The sequence below is a fragment of the Neophocaena asiaeorientalis genome, unplaced genomic scaffold (genome assembly GCF_003031525.2).
Source record: "Neophocaena asiaeorientalis asiaeorientalis breed wild unplaced genomic scaffold, Neophocaena_asiaeorientalis_V1.1 scaffold521, whole genome shotgun sequence".
NCBI classification, from domain to species: Eukaryota; Metazoa; Chordata; class Mammalia; order Artiodactyla; family Phocoenidae; genus Neophocaena; species Neophocaena asiaeorientalis.
In genome coordinates this window covers 6889063-6909765 of record NW_020174712.1, presented here as the reverse complement: position 1 = coordinate 6909765, position 20703 = coordinate 6889063, and the positions used below count along the sequence as shown (strand labels likewise).

Sequence of the window (20703 nt, the reverse complement as noted above, 5' to 3'; positions counted from 1 at the left end):
TTTAAAGATACACTTTTCCTAATCATCTACCAGAGCTCCTGCAGGCAAGATTCATGTCTACAACCTGGTTATAACGTAGGTCTTTGGAGAAGTGGATGACAGGATGAGGTGACTGCTCATTAGTAGTTAAAGGAGCCTGAGGACAATTAGAAAAAGACTGACATTTGAGTGTGCTGTAATCAGTAGATAGCTGTTGGAAATATGGCATATGTTTGACAAAAAACCATCTTCACTGGGAAAATCATACACAAAGGTCTTATAAACCCATGTTCATAAAAAATTAAGCTAGAAATGTGATTCATGCTTCAAGAAAACCTGTGAAAAAGCTGCTACTCCCTTATATTATAAACTAGCACATTTTCCCTATTTTGCAATAGTACATGTAAACCTGCTGGGCTGATTCTCACTGTATACTGTGGTGCACACTTATTGTCAAATATTTACCTGTAAAAGTGATAGTTCTGATACTATTATGAATTTTTTTTAGAAAAGCTACCACGTATATTCAAACCTCATAAAACTTAAACGCAAATCCACTTACACTGTAAACCGTGATGAAGGTATCCTCCAGTACGACCATCCCCCTTCCACAGACTACAAATTCTGATCTGCTAACATTTTGTCTGAAGTGATGCATTTCAACAATGGATTTTCGCTAGTAACATACATCTCTGGGTAAGATCCTTCGGTGGAAAACTGTTCTAAGTAACCCCAAATGTTTTTTAACAGCCTGCACTCCTTTTCCACATACTTAGCCAACTTAGAAGTATTTCCTCTTACCTGTGGAAGCAAATTGTGTTACACACCTCAAGGATTTGTTACTCTTTTACAAAGACACCACCAGAATTTTTTTACCTTGGTAAAAATTCATAGATTCTAATTTTTATTAAAACTTTAGCAATTTGATGTCACTTACTAAAAACATTAAATACATTCCAACATTAGAGAAGTCTTGATTTTAAAACTGAGCGATCTCTTCCTCCACTAGATTAGAATTTACTACCAAAATATCTTACTTTGTTACAGAACACAGGCAACTGTGTTAGACTTTATAATGGTCCAAACCGTGCACCCTTCCTGTTGTCTTTGCCATGATGGATTTGTTATTCTTTTACAGTAGTGTCCCGATTTGTATCAAGTGGACATCACTGAAGGGATCAGTTCAAGTAGGCTTGTTTCAGAGGAACTCCTGTGGATCACAAACTATGAAGTATCTCCCAGCACGATGTTCAGTATAGCAGGAGGTTCTGAAATAGGATGTTTTTTCCATCTTCCAAAAAAAAGGATGTAAGTAAAGAGGATGCTTGTCCATAATGCAGTCTAGGTTATTAGGAGCTCAGTCTCTTGACACCCTTGAATTGTTCTTTACCAACAAAAAGGTCAAATGAAAGTCTGGCCAATGTCAATAAAGACAACTTTAAATCTCTTGAAGCCCTCTCACTGCAAAAGAGTGACAGCAAAAACAAAATGGTGACAACGCCCAAACGTAGATCTTTGATGTTCCTGTTCATATAGCCAATATTCAGTATTTCTGTACTGTTAGTTTACAGTTGGGGGGAAAATGTGTTAATGTTATTCTTTTGTGTTGACTTATTTCTGAGTACCAATTAAACCAAAGGGGGGCTTTTGATAAGTGACTTTAAGCTCTGGTTTATGCTAAAGCAGCTCCTTATTGCTCAGAAAGGACATATTATTTTATGATTCATGAAAACAAACTGATTTTTGTTGCATCTTCCAGGGAAGATTTAACAACGTAAGGAGTTCAATCCTGACCTGAATTTAATACTTAATGTTTCTTGTTTGACAGATAAAGGTGCTTAATCAAATTAAGAAAAAAACATAACGTCCCAAAGTAGAGTTCTGTTGATGCTGAATTAAAGAACTGTTACCATGGAAAGCTTCAGTTCTGTTGTTTTTTTATTCAGCTGAAACTAAGACTATTGTCAGAACTTAGGTTTGTTTCTTTTTCTGTCAGTATGTATAGCCCCTAAAGCCTAGTATTGAAAGTATCTTAAATGCCCTAATCATTTATAATGTGAAAGTTGAATGTTTTAAAAAAGCAACCTTGATTATACACTAATCTTAGTGTAACATACAAACATGTTTTGAAGTTCTTTAAAAAAATATACTTAGGCAAGAAGTAGAGAATATGGATGAGCCCTGGAGTAATGGCTAGAATCAACAGAAGGACAGTCTGTATACAGATGTATACTTCAGGTATGTTTTTTTTTGTTTTTATTTTTTGGTTTATGCTCTTTCTACGTGGTCTTTGCAGTGGTATAAGACACCAGCTATCAGTAAACAATGTTAATTCTTGTTAGGAAAAAAAACAAAAGGTGTATGACAGAAGTGAAATGGGTCCCCACCAAACCAAACACCTTACATTTCCACAAGTTTTAAAATTTGATCAATTAAACTTTTTCCTGCTCCATGCATACTTTTACCACCATCAGTTACATCACATCCTTGTAGATTCCACTTCAGGTTGTACTTAGTGGTTTCTCAACTTCTTTGAAAATATTCTCACCTGTAGTTGTTTCTTCTTTACTCAAACTCAGCACTGGTTTCTCAAAAGTAAAGAACAGCTGGCAGTACTGATAACATCTGACTCATTAAGAGCCAAAGAAAAACACTCAATCATTTGTCTTGTTCCATAATTAACTGCTGATGTGCCCCACTCTTCAAGCAACTGTTCTCATCAGAAAGCTGTACACAAAGCTTAAGTTTTCTCTGGATACATTCTTTGGGCTACTGCATTCAGACATGATACATAACTCACCATCAGTAAACAGCTTTGCTTGGCTAACAAATGGGCCACTTGTAAACATACTTTGGCTGCAGGCTTATTTTCATTTTTTATTTTTATGAAGAAATTATGCTGTGATGAGATACTCCATTTTAAAATCGCTAATTCTCCTGTTGCTTTCCCATGAGTTGGGAATATCGTGATGAGGGCTTAGTCTGGTTATATCAAGGTACGTTGTATTTTTTTTTAGGACAGTTACAGTGTCACAGTTTATTAAAATTTGATAATATAATTCACACTCCATTGTGCCTTAAAAAGCACACCAAAGTGCACTTTTCTTGTTTTGACATAGTGGGTATGAATTGGTAATATAAACAAATAATAAAATGTGGTGGTTCAGAGAAATACATGGCACAGCTGCTGTCAGGTCATGAAATGATGAGGATGCCATAGGCAGTTTCTGTAGCAGCTACTCAATTCCCACTGTAGTGCAAAGATAGCCATAGACAGTACATAAATGATGTGGCTGCAATCCAATAAAACTTTATTTATGGACACTAAATGTTGAATTTCATAATTTTCACATGTCAGGAAATGCTCTTTTTTTCCCCCCAACCATTTAAAAACTGTAAAATCCATTCTCATGTCACTGGCCATACAAAATACAGGCAGCAGGCTGGTTTTGATCAGTAGGCCATAGTTTGCTGATTCTTGCTGTAGTAGATTTAACAGAATATGGTTAAGTCCAGAATTAATGGCTTAGGAACATGAAAAAATGATCGAATATCTTTTATCCAAAAGCTAGGTTTAGTAAAGGTTATAATGTTCCTCTTTTAGAAGTTATAAAATATATTAGTTCTTGGAGACAGAAACCAAAACCAAAAAATTGATACAAACTCTGAAATTCAGCAACTACAAACTGAAATTCAGCAACTACATGGCTATTTAAAAGGCAATCTTTATAAAAGATCAAAAGAAAAAGAAACCAATTAGATAGCTAATTTGTGTTTGACTTTAAAAGAAGCCACAGTAAGTTATACCAAATGCATTTACTTTGTACATCTTTCAGAATAAATGGGGAGACAGAAGTCCAGTCTTAACATCTAGTTGAAGTATGCATTAAAAAATAAGCCAACACTGTTGAAATGTAGAAGGCTCAGGTTGATTTTTTCAATTAAGAGATTAAAAATCATCTAGTTAATGAAGTTACTGAGTTATGTTCAGTTGCCCAAATTAAAAAAAAAAACCCACAACAGCCCCCAAATATTTCTGAAACAAAATTACTAGTCATCAACATATATAAGAAAACATTTCTGAAGCCTTTATTTACAAAAGCTTTAAAAACAATCCCTCTGTTTCACAAATGTTTTGTTTAAAAAGGACCACCCAGTTACAGCATTGAAGTATCATGAATAAAGAATGGACAAGGGAAACAAACCAATGTGGCTAACATTTGGAGATTTGCTAATACTACTGATTGAAGTGCAGATAACACACATCATAACTTGTAGTCCATCATTTCAGGGCAGAGTTAATGATTACCAAAGTGTCTTCCTACACATGCTCTGATCTGGTCACATATTCTGCATGGCTAAATATTTCACAGTCTCTTTTGTCAATATATATAAAATAGATTGCAAAGATATACACAAAAAAATAAACAAGCATTACACTCCTCAGGTAATTTTATTAGCTACACTGTATATAGCTAATAAATTTATATTTTTTGTATTTTGTTGTTTTGCACCAAATCTCTCCATTATTTATATTTGTAGCAACTATGAAAGCACAAATTTTTTGTCTTCTAATTTAATCTGGTACAAAATATACCTAAAGACTTGCAATCTTTGGATTTTAATGAAATTGATTTGTGTAATCAACAAATCAAGAGCATCATTAGGTATGGCTATAAAATTTTTAAAAATTAAAAATAAGGGTAAATAGCGATGGAATAAAAAGAAGCAGATCAAGGGAAGTGTGCTATCATAAAATAACCGCAGCTTCAACATCTTGGATACCAGTTTCCGGGCAGACACTAAACATCCAATCACAAAGGATTTTTCCTGAAGGGTGTAAAGCTGGTTTGAAAAGTTCTTCCGTCACAGAGCAGCCTACACATGCCAATTAGAAACCGACAGACACGAGATGTGCTTGGGAGATTAAGTACTACGTACAGAAACAGCAGTTACTAAGCTCCTCAGTAGTTTTTTTTGTCTTTTTTTTTTTTTGTAGTCTTGCTGAATCAACCATTTGCACAATGCATGTTCTATATTCTGTGGGTCAAAAGCAAGTAAATACTGTATAAAGTTGGCAGATGGTCATTTTTCCAGCTAAGAGCAAGAAAAGCCAAAACTGCTGATAAAACAGAGGATTTGAGTCAGAATCACTCTCTAAAGTGCAAAATTGATGGTCCACAATCTCAAATAGCTAAAACTCCTGCAGAATGGAAGGGAGACATGAAACAGGGAAATAAATTACAGTCAGTGCTAGTTAATTTAGGAAAGGGAAAAAACCCAAGCTCAAGTAAGTAATGTTGATCAAAGTATTCAATATGATGTACTGAATAGCTTTCCCCACTCTGTCACACACGCCTACTAACAAGTATATTAAGGCCAGATTTAACCTGAATGCTTTTCTATTTATTAAGATCTGAGATAGGAATGGTCATACTTAGTACTGAAAGGCAGAAAATAAAATGAGCTATGAGAGAAAAAACAGTAATGTCTATTGTTCAAGGGATTCAACCAGAGATAAAACCTATATACAAGCATGGGCGTAGCTCAAATAAAATAAAAATAAAAGAACTATTTCATGTCATGACTGCTTGTTGGCTTCCTCTTCATATGCATTCCCTGTGCCATTCTGTACATAGGATGAACCAGAACCAAGGCCATACAAATGACCACAATATTTGGCATCATCAATATGATCTTCAAAGAACATCTAAAAAGGAATTTTGGAAGAAAAAAAAGATAATTTTAACCAAAAGGTACCACTGGTAATTTATATTTCAGCAATGTAAGTACTGACTGTTCATTAACTATAATGACAGCTCTTTTCTATGGTGCTCCTCTGAAGCCACACATTTAAATTAAACGTGTAAGACTGACTTTCTCAAGAAGTACAGAGCTCAAAAGAAACCAAAGAAAAAGACTACCCAAAAAATGTATAAACACAACGCCTTTCCTATTAACACTCAGACCATTTTTGAGAATTTGTAACGGAAAAATGGCAGGCATTTTTATTCCATTAATTTAATAATACTTAATCATGAGAATGAATAAAAATAGCCAGTAATGGGCAGGGGAGGGGAAGTTTAGGTTTATAAGTAGCCTTGAGTCTGTGTGCAAGGCTAAGTTGGCTAAAAACAATCAAACCCCAAACATGGCTGGACAGCAAACCCTGAACATTCAGATTAGGTTATTATCCTTAATAAAGCCAAGAAAAATAAAGATAACGAATTAGTAGCAGAGAATCCACCATTAATTGAACCATAAAGGCATTTTTAAATGCAAAACTGAGAACTCAAAAGGTTGTCTTAATTCTCTAATGAAGCACTGGGAAGAAGTACAAAACAAAATATTTACTTGTCATGAACACTCCAAATCACTTCTGAATCAATACCACTTGGCAAAATAGCTATGTGCTTTCTATTGTGTGTATTATTAATACATTTCTACAAAAAGTTTTAAATCCCCAGAAGTAGTCTCAGTCATTTCTTTAATGTCTAAGAGGATATACTCAAAAGAATTCTACAGTGAATATTTTGCAAGAAGGAAAACTCTTTTGTAAGCAAAAAAGTCCATTCTGTTTTGTTTTTGCACAACTGGCTTTCTTTTCTCTGCATTTAGCTACAATGAAGTATACCTGTCACTTAACCTAAGAGTAGACTTGGGTTCATTAAATTTCATTCTTCCATACCTAACTTCTTTATATTTGAAGAACTTATCTCTGTCTTTTGCCACTTAAAGAGTGTCTGCCCAGCATGGTTTTTGATTTAACTATTTCAGATTTAACCCCTTTAGAATTCAAAACCTCTTTGTAAGAATCTACTAAAAAGCATGAGCCCTACTCTGTAAATCCTCAAAGAACTGAAGAATGGCAAGAGCAAATAGTATTTTCAGCAGCAGTTTTAATACCTAAGAGAAGCCAGTGCCAGGGAAAACTTAACATGTGGATTCCTTGACTTGACAGAAGCAACACTGATGTGGTCAACAGAAAGTCCTCTGGAGTTCTCCCATTAGTAATGTGTATGACCTTGGATAAAGGCTACCTGCATCTGGCCTCAGCTTCCTCACCTAAAAAATAATATGGTTGGACCTACATGACTTCTAAGGTAGTTTAAATTTTCTATTCTACAAAGAACTTATTTTTTTCATTGCCTTCTGAACTACATTTCAAGATGACTTATGATGACTTTTGATTACTTTCATTCAAGTGTAGTGAGTATGACTTACATGGTACCTATAATTATATACTTCACTTAATATGTACTTATTGCCCCAAAACTTTTGCCATTAGATTTTAATGTTCTCAACCTAACAACCAACTGAGAAAAATGCACTGATGTCTCCATACTTCTCTCATTTTGAAAAAGGCCATTCCTGTGAGCAATGAGTCAGATCCTGCCTGATGCTGTGGTCCTATCCGTTCCAGCTCTAACTGTTCAGCAACTTCCTGTAAACCACCCTACAAGAAAGAAAAATGGCTTGTCAAAAGAAAGGAACATTGCAACACTCGAATTCACAAATTACATAACTTAGACAATGACCAAAATAGAAATGAACTTCAGTATGTAAAGACGGACCTTATGAAGATCAGCAAAAAAACAGAGAATGTGAATTACTGATGTATTTGTTGAATGGGGGAGATGTTTATAATTTAATAAATGAGATCCTAATTGGGAAAATTTATCTTCATCATACTCTTTAAGGCATGTGGCAGGCAAATAACTTCCCTAAAGATATGGGGGAAGCAGATCATATATAAGGTAACAGGTACACAGGGTAACATTTACCAAGTACATCCACAGTCCAGCTATCATCCATCAATTATAAAACTGACTGTAGGCAATTACTTCAAATTTTCTTAAGCTTCACACCAATCTATCTCTAAATAGTTTCACCTACATAATTTGCACAAAACAAAGCTGTTATGATTAAATCCATAAGAATGCACTAAGTGCTTAACTATGGTTTTGTTAGTTTAAAAAGGTTATGTTGTAAGAATACAACTCCTTAGAAGGGTCTGCTAAACACCCTCCTATGTAAATAGTGCTAGGATTTAAAAAAAAAAGATAATGTGATTGAAAGAAAGGAAGAGAAAGAATACAAGAAAAGAAGGAGAGAGGGAGTGAGGGAAGGAGAATAAAGAGGGGGAAAATGGGAGGAGAGAAAGTAAAGAAACATCAGGACCAACGACACACACAAATTTCTCTGAATTGTTAAGGCCTCTACCACCAAACTAGCCCTTCTCTACAACACAGCTTGAAACAGTGCTTTGCACAGCAGCTGCTTCAGAGCTAAAAATAGCACAAGGATTAGGTATCATTAGCAGCTGCTTAGGAGAGCAACAGAATAGAGCTATTCAGTACCACTGACTATAGGTCAAAAAGTACCTTTGTCATTAACCTAAGTTTTAACACTGCCGGTAACTCGGGGCATATTCAGAATATCTAATATGCTTAGAAATTTTTCAACAACATACACATAATGAACAATAATTCGGTTCTCTGTTCCCCAAAACTGTCATTGTACAGACATGTCAATTTTAAAAAGCATTTCCACAGCCAGATTAAAACATTTACACCTTGGATTCTCAGCACACAATACTTTCAGGGGGTACCCTTTCTAGAGTAATGAGGATAACCTACTGTAAGTTCACTTGAGTCACAGTAGTCTCTTCAAATTGCACAGAATTCTGCTGTTCTTTGGTGCTACAAACGTGAAATAATATTTCTTAAAAATTTCCCTGGTTATATGCTATATCCTGTAATGAGGCAAGCAAACTTTGGACAAAAGACCACTCTCATGATTTTCAGTTCATCTGTCAAAAGCAAAGTTTCCTTATTCAATTCCTAAATTATTTCTTTTTGCATGAAAGTAAAACTCTTAAAGTTTTTACCATCTCCTAAAAGTATAACCTTCCTTGCACTTCTAAAAAGCTGGTGAAGAGAAAACTTGATTACCCTTGATGTAAGTTCTATGAAGCAACCACTTTACATCAATGTTTTTCCTGAATTACAGCTTAAACACAAACACACCAGAAAAAACAAAACCACTGTATTCCTTAGGAGTCTGTACCCCCGTAGTGAAGTCATTCTAAGACTAAAGGAGCACTTTTCCTTAATAAAGACACTTTCTTTTCTTTTTGAAAGAATTAATGTTCAGAAGTAACAAGTCATTTACACACATGGTAAGCAGTGTCAGAATGTAAGCTGCTGTCTAGACAGGACCTACCCAATCACTAGCACTACTAACAAGCTGACATCTATGGGCCAGGGGAGGGAAAAAAAACCCTTTTAGCTATGTAATTTACTCCTAGTAACATGACCCTATGACTAGACCCAAGAAAATAATCTCTCATGAAGGTAAGCTGAAGGGGAAACACTTTTTGCTACACAACTGACTATATCTGCACATTGCTGGCCACTTCAGACTTTATCTTGCATGGAAAGACTATGTGCGTGTTGCAAGAGAGTGAGAACTTGGACTTCTGTGCCTGAGAGGCTCAGATTCTGTGCTAGTTTATGTTCAATCTGGCAAGCAATGACAAAAATCTGATCTTCTGTTTAAATCTTGTTGAAAATTTATTCTGCCAATCTATACTGGAGCTCTGAAAAAGGATTTCCTATAAACTATTTATGCAAAAAAGGAATCAAAAAATCAGATAATGTAACCGCATTTAACATAAAACTTAAAAATAGGGTTTAAATCAACATCCCAACCCAGCACCTTGTCAGTCAGTCACCCATTCTGAATACTGTGCTGATTACAGATAAAGACATTCGAAGCCTTACTTTGAGATTTTTGCAGCTCTTCATGAGGTACTTCACATCATAAATGACAGGAAAAAACAATCGAAGGATCTCAAAAAAGTCAAGTTCTTCTTCAGGCAAGTTAGAATTGGTCAGGATTTTGATTAAGTAGCCAAAGTCATAACCACTACAAAAGGGTGAAAGAATAAAGAAGAGGGGCCATAAATACCACAGAAGTGAAAAGATAAATTTTTTTCTGATACAACTTTTAAGTGAGTCACACTGTAGGCGGAAAAAAATGAACCAGAAAAAAGTACACAGAATAAAAGAGAAAATAAATATGTTTACAATTATAATGGGGAAAAAATGCCATCTTTTTTTTTTTTTTTTTTTTGCGGTAAACGGGCCTCTCACTGTTGTGGCCTCTCCCGTTGCGGAGCACAGGCTCCAGACGCTCAGGCTCAGCGGCCATGGCTCACGGGCCCAGCCGCTCCGCGGCATGTGGGATCTTCCCGGACTGGGGCACGAACCCGTGTCCCCTGCATCGGCAGGCGGACTCTCAACCACTGCGCCACCAGGGAAGCCCAAAAAATGCCATCTTTTACAGACAGTGTCATTTCATCATTCAGGGATACCAATATACAGAGATCTCTACTACCCTCCTAAGCGTGTAGTCACTAAACTACTATTTTGCTAATCCTTGAATAGAGAACTCTCTAAATAGAGTATCAAACTGTCCATAGCAGGGCTTCCCTGGTGGCACAGTGGTGGGGAGTCTGCCTGCTGATGCAGGGGACACGGGTTCGTGCCCCGCTCCGGGAGGATCCCACATGCCGCGGAGCGGCTGGGCCCGTGAGCCATGGCCGCTGAGCCTGAGCGTCTGGAGCCTGTGCTCCGCAACGGGAGAGGCCACAACAGTGGGAGGCCCGCGTACCGCAAAAAAAAAAAAAAAACTGTCCATAGCAGATAGCTCAAAAAATAAAGATGAAAGGAAACTTGGCAAAAATGTCAAATGACACAGGAAAACTGGCATTCAGAAGGCAAAAATAATGCATATCTTCGCATCATTTACATAACAAGGTCATACACTTCAAAAACCCAAAGGGTAATTCCCTAACAAAGTATCTTCACTTCCCTTAAGTGATTTTATTAATACTACTCTCTTCCCTCAAAATTTTGTTCCTATCTCAATCCCCAAGAGATACTAATGGTAATAATGTTGAACCTTGAAGCGAAGGTAGTAAAGGCTGAGAACTAGTATCTAGAAAATAAAAAACCAACTCCCACACTCTCAAATCAACACCTCCTCTCCCTACTGTTTGGCTTTTCCACAGCTTTATATCAATACCTCTCTACACTCCCGTGCCACAATCACACCCCTTCTTTTCCCTGTCTACCTTTCCTTTAAGGACCTCCCAAAGGATGCCTTCCCTCAAGAGCTCAGCTCCCACAGATTTCTCAGACAAGCTGTTTTCTTGTACTTCCCTTTAAAGCACATGTATTGTTTTCTCCACGTTTAAAGGGTAGGTGTCACATCTTAATTTTTTTTCCTTATGGCACATAGTTGGGACTCAAATATTTGATGAGAGATGCTATTTAACATATCTTTCAGGGGAGATTACAAATAAAATTTCTATTCAATGTTTAGAATTTTACTTCTTACTTTAAAAAGAGAAAAAAATGTTTTTACATTGAAGACCATTAAGGAATATCAAGGAATAAACAGCAGAAACCTTTAAATTTCTGGTAGCTAACAAGGAAGTAACTAACTTTGCTGTCTGCCTAAAATATGTCAGTATGTTTGCTTAGCATCAATACTAGTAAAAGGAAGATCATATTAGAGTTTAGGATTTATAAATTTCTTCAACTAGTCTTTATCTACTAGAAATAGATTAGAATATGAAGAAAATATTTAATGACATTTAGTAGAATAAAATCTTAACATATCTTGACAAATACTCAAATATATCAGAGTCTAATCCAGACTCTAAACTCTAAGAAGACATGACCCCTTTCTGTTTTGTTCATCTTATCCTAGTACCTAGCATAGGGTATTTGCTCAGGGTATTTTTTGAAAGAAAGAACCTGTCATACATAGTAATAAAAAAAACAGGACTATGCTTTCCAGTTCTTTTGTATCTTCATGACCAGGAAAGTAAAAAAAAAAGAACTCAAAAAACGTTCCTGAAATTACCAGAGACTTAAGCCTCATCTCCTGAGGTATAGGCTCAAATGGAGAACAGAGAAAAAAAATGATAGGTGGGAATTGGTATGCTCAATACTCCAACTCAAAAATTACTGCTTAGTACTGCATTGAAGCTGACAGTATGAACAGTCCTTCACTATTCTCATTCATTACACAGGCCAGCGCTGGAAATTCTAAAGCACGCAGAAACTCTTATTTTTTTTAATGTGTGAAGTGGACCAAGTTTAAGAACATTAATATATGCAAAATGCAGTGCTTTTTAAAAAGATAACAAGAGGCCAAATAAAATTCCCAAGGTCACTACTAGTCCCTGGGCTGCCAATTTAATTTAGTTTACTTAGATAGGAAAATTCTTTCTCTTACCTAAAAGTCTATATTTACAAAATGGAATTAATTTCCTTTCCAGAAATTCTCTTCAACAATCTGATTTTATTTTATGATAAGAATTTAAAACTACCACTTATTGAGAATTTACTGTGTGTAAAGCACTTTACTAGATGCTTTAAATATGTTATTATCGACCATTAAAACAATTCTGTAAGGTAATTCTTCTAAGTGATTTCTTCCTGACACTCTATTAGAAAAAAAACATTAAAATCCACCACAGAGACCCACCCCTAGCTTTCTCTTTGCCATTTTTTTTCCATAGCACTTAATCACCATCTAACAAACCACAATATACATCTCATCATTTTTAAAAATTGTCTGCCTACTCCCACCAGAATGTAAACTCCATGAAATGATTTTACTCTATTTTGTTCGTAGCTTAATGCCTAGAATCTTACCACAGTGCTTGGCATACGGTAGATAATAACTTTTTTGAAAAAGGAATAAATGTTTTCATTCTAAGGCTTAGAAATGTTAAATAACCCTAGGTAACAAAGATTCCAAATGGCACTGCTGGATTTAAACCAAGGTCTATTTTTCCAGCCTGTGCTCTTTCCACATGCAATACTGTCTCTTAGTCCAGAATGGATCCCATATCATTAAATTCATCTTTAAGCAAACCAACATTAGCCTGTCAAGAGTTAGGAGACTGCTACATGGCAGCCAATTTTTTGTAACTAAGCCTGAAATTGCTGACACAGTGACCCAAGTGAAGTGTGAAGCAGCCAGGAAATGATAACACAAATGCCATTTTCAATGTAATCTTTTTACCTATGAAATGATAACCATTTGACCCCTTCACAGAGGACTACTCCTGATGTCATAAGAAGTTCTGCAAAGTACTGGGTCTCAATTCCTTCCTCCTCATGTTTTTTAAACTGGATACCAGATGTTGTTAGTAGCTCTATAGAGTCTTGGGCATACATGTCCTCCCTGGCAGAAGAAAAAGAAAAACATTCAAAAGTGCCATATTTCAAACTGTTTTTCTCCCACTTATATCTACAACTACAGCGCCAGAAATATCAAGAGAGAGAATGGGCTTGGGTCCATTTATTCCAATGCTTCACATATATGGAATGAAAACACAACTTAAGTACAAAGGTCATTTAGTATTTTAGAAAAATGTTCATGTAGTAAATAATCATTCACAACAGTCCAATGGTGAGATTTTCATCTTTACTATCAATTTCATTAGCCTTTCACAAGTTAAGTAAATTTAACTGGATTTGAAACAAAGGGTCTTCTTCTAACCAGTGGCTACCACCACAAAGTAAGAGACGTGTTCTTATGGGGGCTTTCAGTCTCAGCAGCCCTTTTAATGCTGCCAAATGGAGCTGCAGCCCCCGGGGGTGAAGGCCTGTGTGTATCTCCCGGGCTCTCAGCAGGAAAGAGAATGAGTAGAAAACATCTGCTGTGGCTGAGTTAAACCACATTCCGTTTTAAAGAAAAAGGAGATGCCTCCTCTCACTAATGATGAGCCTTTCAAATAGCTCTAATAAGCAGTAAACTGTTTAAAATGAAGGGCTCTGCTAGAATAGCATTAATTTCTTCTTCTAACAACCTTACTCCTAGAAGATTACCTCCCAAAAATCAAGCCAGGAAATCTAAATATAAACCAATCTTTCAAGATTTTACTTAAGCCAAAAAGAAAGCCATCTCTTAATTTCTAAGCACAAACACACAGGTATCCAAAACATTATATTAAATCAAAAAAGTGATCAAAATGAAAGTATGTTCCTGAGAATAAATGAAAAGTATTTCATGCATTGCCCACTGGTTGTTTCCTTTTATTTACTTTTAAAATTGTGAGAATACTGGTTTTTACCACTTAGCAAAAAAAAATTCTATAAAAGCTTTAATAAAACAAAACCAAAAGGAACATTACACTTAGGCCAAAAAGTATCCTTATGGGCTACTCTCTGGAAATCAATTTACTATTAAATGTCTTTGAAAAATAACAAAACTAGCAACTGAAATATTTAAAAACAGAGGAACCACAATGATCACTGTAAGTCAAAATTCCCTGGAAAATTTCCCTGGAAAACCCTTGTTACAGAAGGGTATCTGAATAAATCCAAGTTTTTTCATTACACAACAGATATTACTGTCCTTATTATACTAAAATATGTACCTTAAACAAGTAGAATCTCACTCATCATGCCCCAATGCTAAGAGACATGCTTTAGCAATTATAACCAACCAAAGGCATACCAGATTCTTTCTCCAGGCACACATTATTCTGGGCCATATGTTCACTTTACTTTTATTGTAGTTTATCATCTCTCTCTCAATCAGAATTTAAGCTCGAAGAGGGCAATGATTTTTGTCTGTTTTGTTCAATGTTATATCACCAAGGAGTACTGCACTATTCAAGTCAGTATTTCCCAAACCTGACCAATGATAACAATCGCTCAGAGAACTTAGCAACAATATGGATTCCCAAGTCCCACACCTGGACCTAATGAATCACAGCCTCCAGGAGAGAGACCTGGATGAGTACCTCTGGTGTTTTATGATCAAGTATCAAATTATATTTTAATTTTCATGTACATATCAACTCCAAATTCAGTTTAGAGCAAATTCCCAAACATTGGACTTTGGCAATAGAAAGCTGACAGAAGAGTTATAGAAACACTAAGTTATAATGACTATGACCAACTTTCCCCAACACTGTGTCCCTGGGGCCTAGCACAGCTGCTGACACATTCATTCTAGGCACTCAATAAAAAAGTCAATTTTCATCTTTCTTCAAAATATCCAAGATTCATGGTGCTCTTTCTCCACATTAGGTAGAACTGGTTTTACCTTCCAACTGACCCTTTCTACTTAAATAATATTTTTCACTGTATCCTTAAACATCTATTAAGATATTAACATTAGTATGAATGGTGGCAAAACTACAGTAGCCCTCTCTGTATAAGAAAAAAACATCTTTCAGAGATTGTAATAATAAAGCAGTTATTATTAGAACAAGGATGTTTCTAGAAAAGAAAAATGTCAACTTTACCAAAACTGAGACACTTAATGGTCACCTACTCACGTAATACGATCACAGCAGTATCTTAGTAAAGACCAATGTTCTAATGATCAGCTTGGAAAAAAGGTAACATGGAACAAATGAAATGGTAAAGAACTGATTTTAAAAAGGGTTATCTTTTGGGAAAAGGATAAAAGGGAATTTTTGGAACTAAAGTACATATAAATGGTTATTATCAGTTTTAATAGAGATGAGTACCTTTCACCCTCTACCAAGTTCTGGAGCGTATATTATTAAATTCAACAGAGTAAAAACAAAGAGTCAGGCTAAACATAATGCAATTAGAAGCCATACTATTGCATCATTGACAACACTACCCTCTGAATTCATCAGCCCTGCTTTTCTTTAGATCTTATATGCTAAGTGTCACATTACAGAGAATGGAGGTTCTTACGTGGCACTACCATTAATTGTCCTACAGCTTCTTTTACAATTTTTCAAATCGGATGTTAGATCATATGAAACAATCAGAGGCTGTCAAATAGAAGGATAGTGCAGTATAGTAATATACTCAAAATGTATTAAACATCCCCATCTCACAGTCAGTTTGTAAACAATCTGCCCTTACCCCAAAACACTGGAAACTTCCCTAAGCTATCAAGACTACTCGTACCAATGATACAGAAGTATTGTGAGTAAAGAAACTGGGTTTTGACCCAGGGCTTGAGTTAGAATTCAGATTTTGAATTGTTTCTAAAAGAAACACCAGGCTCAAAGATACTATTACTTCTCCCATATATAACTTACAAAAGGCTTTGTGGACTGACCTGAGAATATAAACATTACATAATATTGATTTAAAAGGAAAATGCACCCAAGTTTCCAAGAACTGTCTTACCACCTGTGATGTGTAATCTACTCATACACTGGAGTATGACCGTAATAAAAATCTCTTCACAAGGATAACTATTACAACAAAAACATATATATTTCAAATTGCACTCAAAGTTTGAAAACAAAATTAATGTTGTAAGATAATTTTTTCAATCAAGAAGTATTTTCAATACCCAGTTTTCCAAATTTCAAAATAGTGGCAGTCATACTTTTCAAATAACATCTCTAAAACTCAAAGTATTTGCATTTAAGTCTTCTTTAGCCTAATTTTTTTGTCCCATGATAAAAAGAAACGTAAACTTTTGAAATTTTAGGTTTTAAATATTTCCAGGATAATGACACCAAATTCAGTTATAATTTCATTTGTCATACTTGAGGGAAATTAATTCCTAAAATTAAACTAAAAAAAGAAGTTTGGGTTAAATTTATTTCCCACTTACGTCAAATTAAACTTAAAATTAAACTGCCAAGTTGAAGTTCCTGGAGGGTATTCTCCTTGCTCATTCATAAATGTCAGTCCTAGCTGAATTATCTTCAACAAGTCCACATTACACCGCAATAGTTGGTACTGATAGTCAGCATTGCTCCTGAATTCTCCAATGGGTCTTGCAACCACACCTGGAAACTCGGTGTCCTGTAAAATAGTTTTAAGGTTCATTATTTACTAAATGGTCGAAACCACAATCCACATATTCCTAGAATAAATAATTAATTTGGGGTACAAGTCAAAGAATCCTGTTATAGGTTATATTCTACACAATTCACGTTCAATTGCAAAGTACCTTTTAACTAGGAAGAGCATTACTTTTTAGAACCATAAAAGAAAACTCTGCACACTTAACAACTTCTTCTTACTTTAAATATCATATTAGTGAAAAACTACTATGTATTAGATACACATAATAATGCAACTGAGTACTCTATTCCCAAGGAAGGGGGAAAAAGTCACAAATTCATGTTTGTCAACCGGTGTGTGAAACTATACTCACAGTATTCTAATGTTAAAACCAATGAAGAACTGTTTAAAAAGAATGGGAGATGCACCATACTTTCCGATTGCTTTTCTGAGGTAAGGTTTATCTAAATACCAAAACCCTCCTAATTTCTTGGGCTAAAACAGTACTCTCTCTACAGTCCAGAGAAAGCACATCCTTAAAAACTGCTAAAAACTGCATGCCACCACTCATTCCTGTAGAATGTTGAACACATCTCTAATGTTGTCATTCCTTATCATCTGAGAAGGAAATGATCACTATAAATTCCTACTAGAAAAAAATAATAATTTCATTCTAATTGTAAGTACATCTATTAAATAGGACATTATCTAGGTACACTCAAATATTCATATTTTAACCAATCAACCTGCCTCTCCCAAAAAAGAGTATTAATTTATTTGTATTAAATATACTAATAAAATAATATATCAGTTTAGTATTAAAATTCAAATTAGGAAACTAAGAACAAAACCTAAATACCAACTCATATGAAGCAGTAAAGAAATTAAAACTTTTCTAAATTCAGTCCAACTCAACAACCACTTTATTGGACGCTATGTGTTATGCTAGGTGTCGGGGAAGAAAGGATGATTAAGACACTAATCTCTTACTTCTCGAAGCTAATAATCTAGAAAACAGTAGAGAAGCCAAAACACAATAGTAAAGAAGTAAAATAATTAACTGAGTAGACAAGCTAGGCAGATTGAACAGTACATGCAAAAGTAGAAATGCTTAACAGTACAGTGTGTCCACGGAACTCCACTGGTAATTAAAAAACAAACAAAAAACTGCAGATCAACAGTGCTTCACTGGGAAATGTGAATTTTTTTGTTTGAGAAAGACATTCAGGAGTTCCATCTGGTATTAATATTAGGCCTTAATGTTGCTAGGAGCAGACCTGGCATTCACAGCTGGGTCCTAGCATTCTTCTGCTGAATATAAACAGTTTCACACTATAACATCAGATAAGGCCAGTCTGTAATCATTACTGAACATACGCAAAAACACAGACATTTGTCCAAACCACAAAAATGACCAAACATCTTTCTATCTTGGCTGAGTGACTGTTGCTTCTTTATGGCTTTAGCCTCACTCCAGTCTTCTCTCATTCTAGTTGAGACTCAATAAGATACCCTATCATGGAATTACCTGAGCTTACTAACAGCATCCAGTTCAGAGCAAAGCCCTGCTTCCTTACTCCTTTCCTAAAACCACCTGCCACAAGCACAAATCCTAAAAGTCCTTTCTAACACTCTCTTACTCAAATGCCCCATGGTTCTAAGAATGCATTTTCCCTCAGTGCAATGAGTAAGAAACCCAACTTGTCATATTACAGGTGTGTTCTTGGTGGTCTTTAGTCATTGACAAAATTCTTTTTATAATTAAATTAATCACTAAAAAAAATCAGCCAGAAGGGCTGAATTCAAGATGTTTAAAATCCCCTTTCCTCTTTCATAAAAAGCATTTTAAGGATTTTGCTCATAGGCATACCATAGCAACGTAATTATATTTTCGGATAACTTGACGAATTTTCTTCATCTCTTCATCCAGGTTGCAAGCCCAAACTTCACAAATTCTTTGGCTATGATCTACAGTCGCTGCTGGCATAGTGAGGGCACAAGGAGTCTAGCTGCCAAGCATCAAAATGTTATACTTGATTGAAGATTTGTTTCGTAAAATACTTTATCCTTTATTTATGTACCTGTCAAAATAAGAACCAACTATATGAGGAATCTGAATCACAGAATAATTGAGTTGACAGAAACCTAAGAGATTATCTATTCAGTCCTTGCTTTATAAGAAAATCAAAGTTTAGAAAGTGACTTAAGTCACACAGCTAATCAGTAGGAGAAAAAGGACTACAACACAGGTTTCCTGGTTCTAATATGTTATGTAAAAACAGTGTTTTTTGTGTACATACTAATCATTTTTAAAATTTTTTCATTACTTAAAAATTGCTATAAATTCAACTCACTCTCTGAATAAAACTTTATAGACATCCCTTTCCAGAAAAAAAAGGAAAAGTGACATGCTGATATACATGTGAAAAGATCAGATCAGATGTTACTAGGGCAAAGATAGTATGTGCTTTTATTCCTCATTAACTGAACATTCAAAGTCTGATTTAACTACAAAATCTACTGGAATTTATTCAAGTCAGATTGGAGGGACCAAAAGTAAACCAATTTAAAAAAAAAGTTCTTTTTGCAATAAGTAACAGCCACAGAAACTGTTTCCATGTCTGTAACTGTGCATGGGAGAAAGAAAGAAAGCAACAGAGGGTCTGCATTTCTAATTTTTTCTTTCTATTTTCCTAAAAACCAGAGCATTTTCCCTGGTTACCAAACACACATGTCACGTTTCTGGTCCCTAAACACAGGTTTCATGGTATATAATGAGAGCAGTACAGACCAACATTGATTCTTGAGCAGGGAAATTCCAGATGCGCTTTCATTTTTCACACAACTTTGAAAAAAATCATAACAGAAAATGTAAAAAAGGGAATTATGACCTCCCCTTCTAAACTCTGCAGTCACAAATGTAACCTCGAGTGCTCTAAGAACAGAAACCAAAGATCCAGGGGCTCCTTCCTTTATAACCCTCTTCGCTAAACACACACACACACACACACACACAGTGGAAAGATCCAGGGCCCCTTCCTTTATAACCCTCTTCACTAAACACAAACACACACAGTGGAAAGACCCTGTAGTTGAACATTGCTTTCCTCCACCTCTCTCTACTACAGTTCCAGAAGCGCCGAAGAGGCATCAGAGGCCCTCTCTTTACTGGAGGTAGCATCTCCGAACAGCTGGTTCCCAACGAAACGCGAGGACAGTACAGACACACATCTCCGAACAGCGGGTTCCCAACGAAACGCCAAGACAGTACAGACACACTCAAGTCACAGATAACTCTCTTCCCTGGCAGAAAGCCAGAGCGAAGGTACTGATAACCATTGACCGGAGCCGGATGGACTCCCAAGCACCGCTGCGTGAAGGAATACGAGAAGCTAAGGATCTAGGCCACCGCCCTCCACTCCCAATTTCCGCCCCACAGCATTGAAGCACCAGGTACAAAGCCTTCGCGTCATCACTCTGCGCCACCCCGTTGACATACCCCCCAGTCCCAGTTACCCTCCCCCTCCACCCGCCGCCCAGCCCTTTCGTTAGCCAGCTGCACTCCAGCTGGCGCCATCGCGCACCCGCTTAGGTTCGTCATTCCCGCCCCCTTTCTACTTCTCCAACCCGCCCCTCCCCCCGCAAGTCTGTGGCAAGATCTACTTGTGTCGCTGAGCTCGCACTTCTCCTCCTCCTCCTCGCCATAGAGACAGCACCCAGCGGCGGCGGGGGTGGCGGCAACGACGGCGGCGGCGGCGGGTGCCCCATAGACACCTCTCGCCCGGCAAGGGGGAAAGGGGAGCCGGAGCTGCGCCGCACCGCGCTGCGCCGTCGCTTCTCGCACGTCCGGGCGGGGGCGCCAGATGATGACGCGACACGCAGAGAGGGCGGGGCACGCAGG

At 36.5% G+C, this 20703-nt stretch overlaps 1 protein-coding gene and 1 long non-coding RNA gene across 2 annotated transcripts; one reads left to right on the top strand and one right to left on the bottom strand.

The window, feature by feature from the left end:
* Positions 1-690: 690 nt before the first annotated feature.
* Positions 691-7483, top strand: LOC112409703 (uncharacterized). The gene is made up of 4 exons (XR_003005201.1): positions 691-1287; positions 2134-2217; positions 5619-7082; positions 7344-7483. It is a non-coding gene; the product is annotated as an uncharacterized LOC112409703 (long non-coding RNA).
* CNOT7 (CCR4-NOT transcription complex subunit 7) lies at positions 3689-20669 on the bottom strand. The gene is made up of 7 exons (XM_024759992.1): positions 20466-20669; positions 18673-18883; positions 16627-16820; positions 13087-13248; positions 9765-9909; positions 7325-7435; positions 3689-5689 (listed from the first exon to the last, which is right to left on the bottom strand). Exons 2-7 carry the CDS (start codon positions 18787-18789, stop codon positions 5561-5563), a joined length of 858 nt encoding a protein of 285 aa, XP_024615760.1. The 5' UTR covers positions 18790-18883; positions 20466-20669; the 3' UTR covers positions 3689-5560.
* Between the last annotated feature and the right edge of the window lie 34 nt (positions 20670-20703).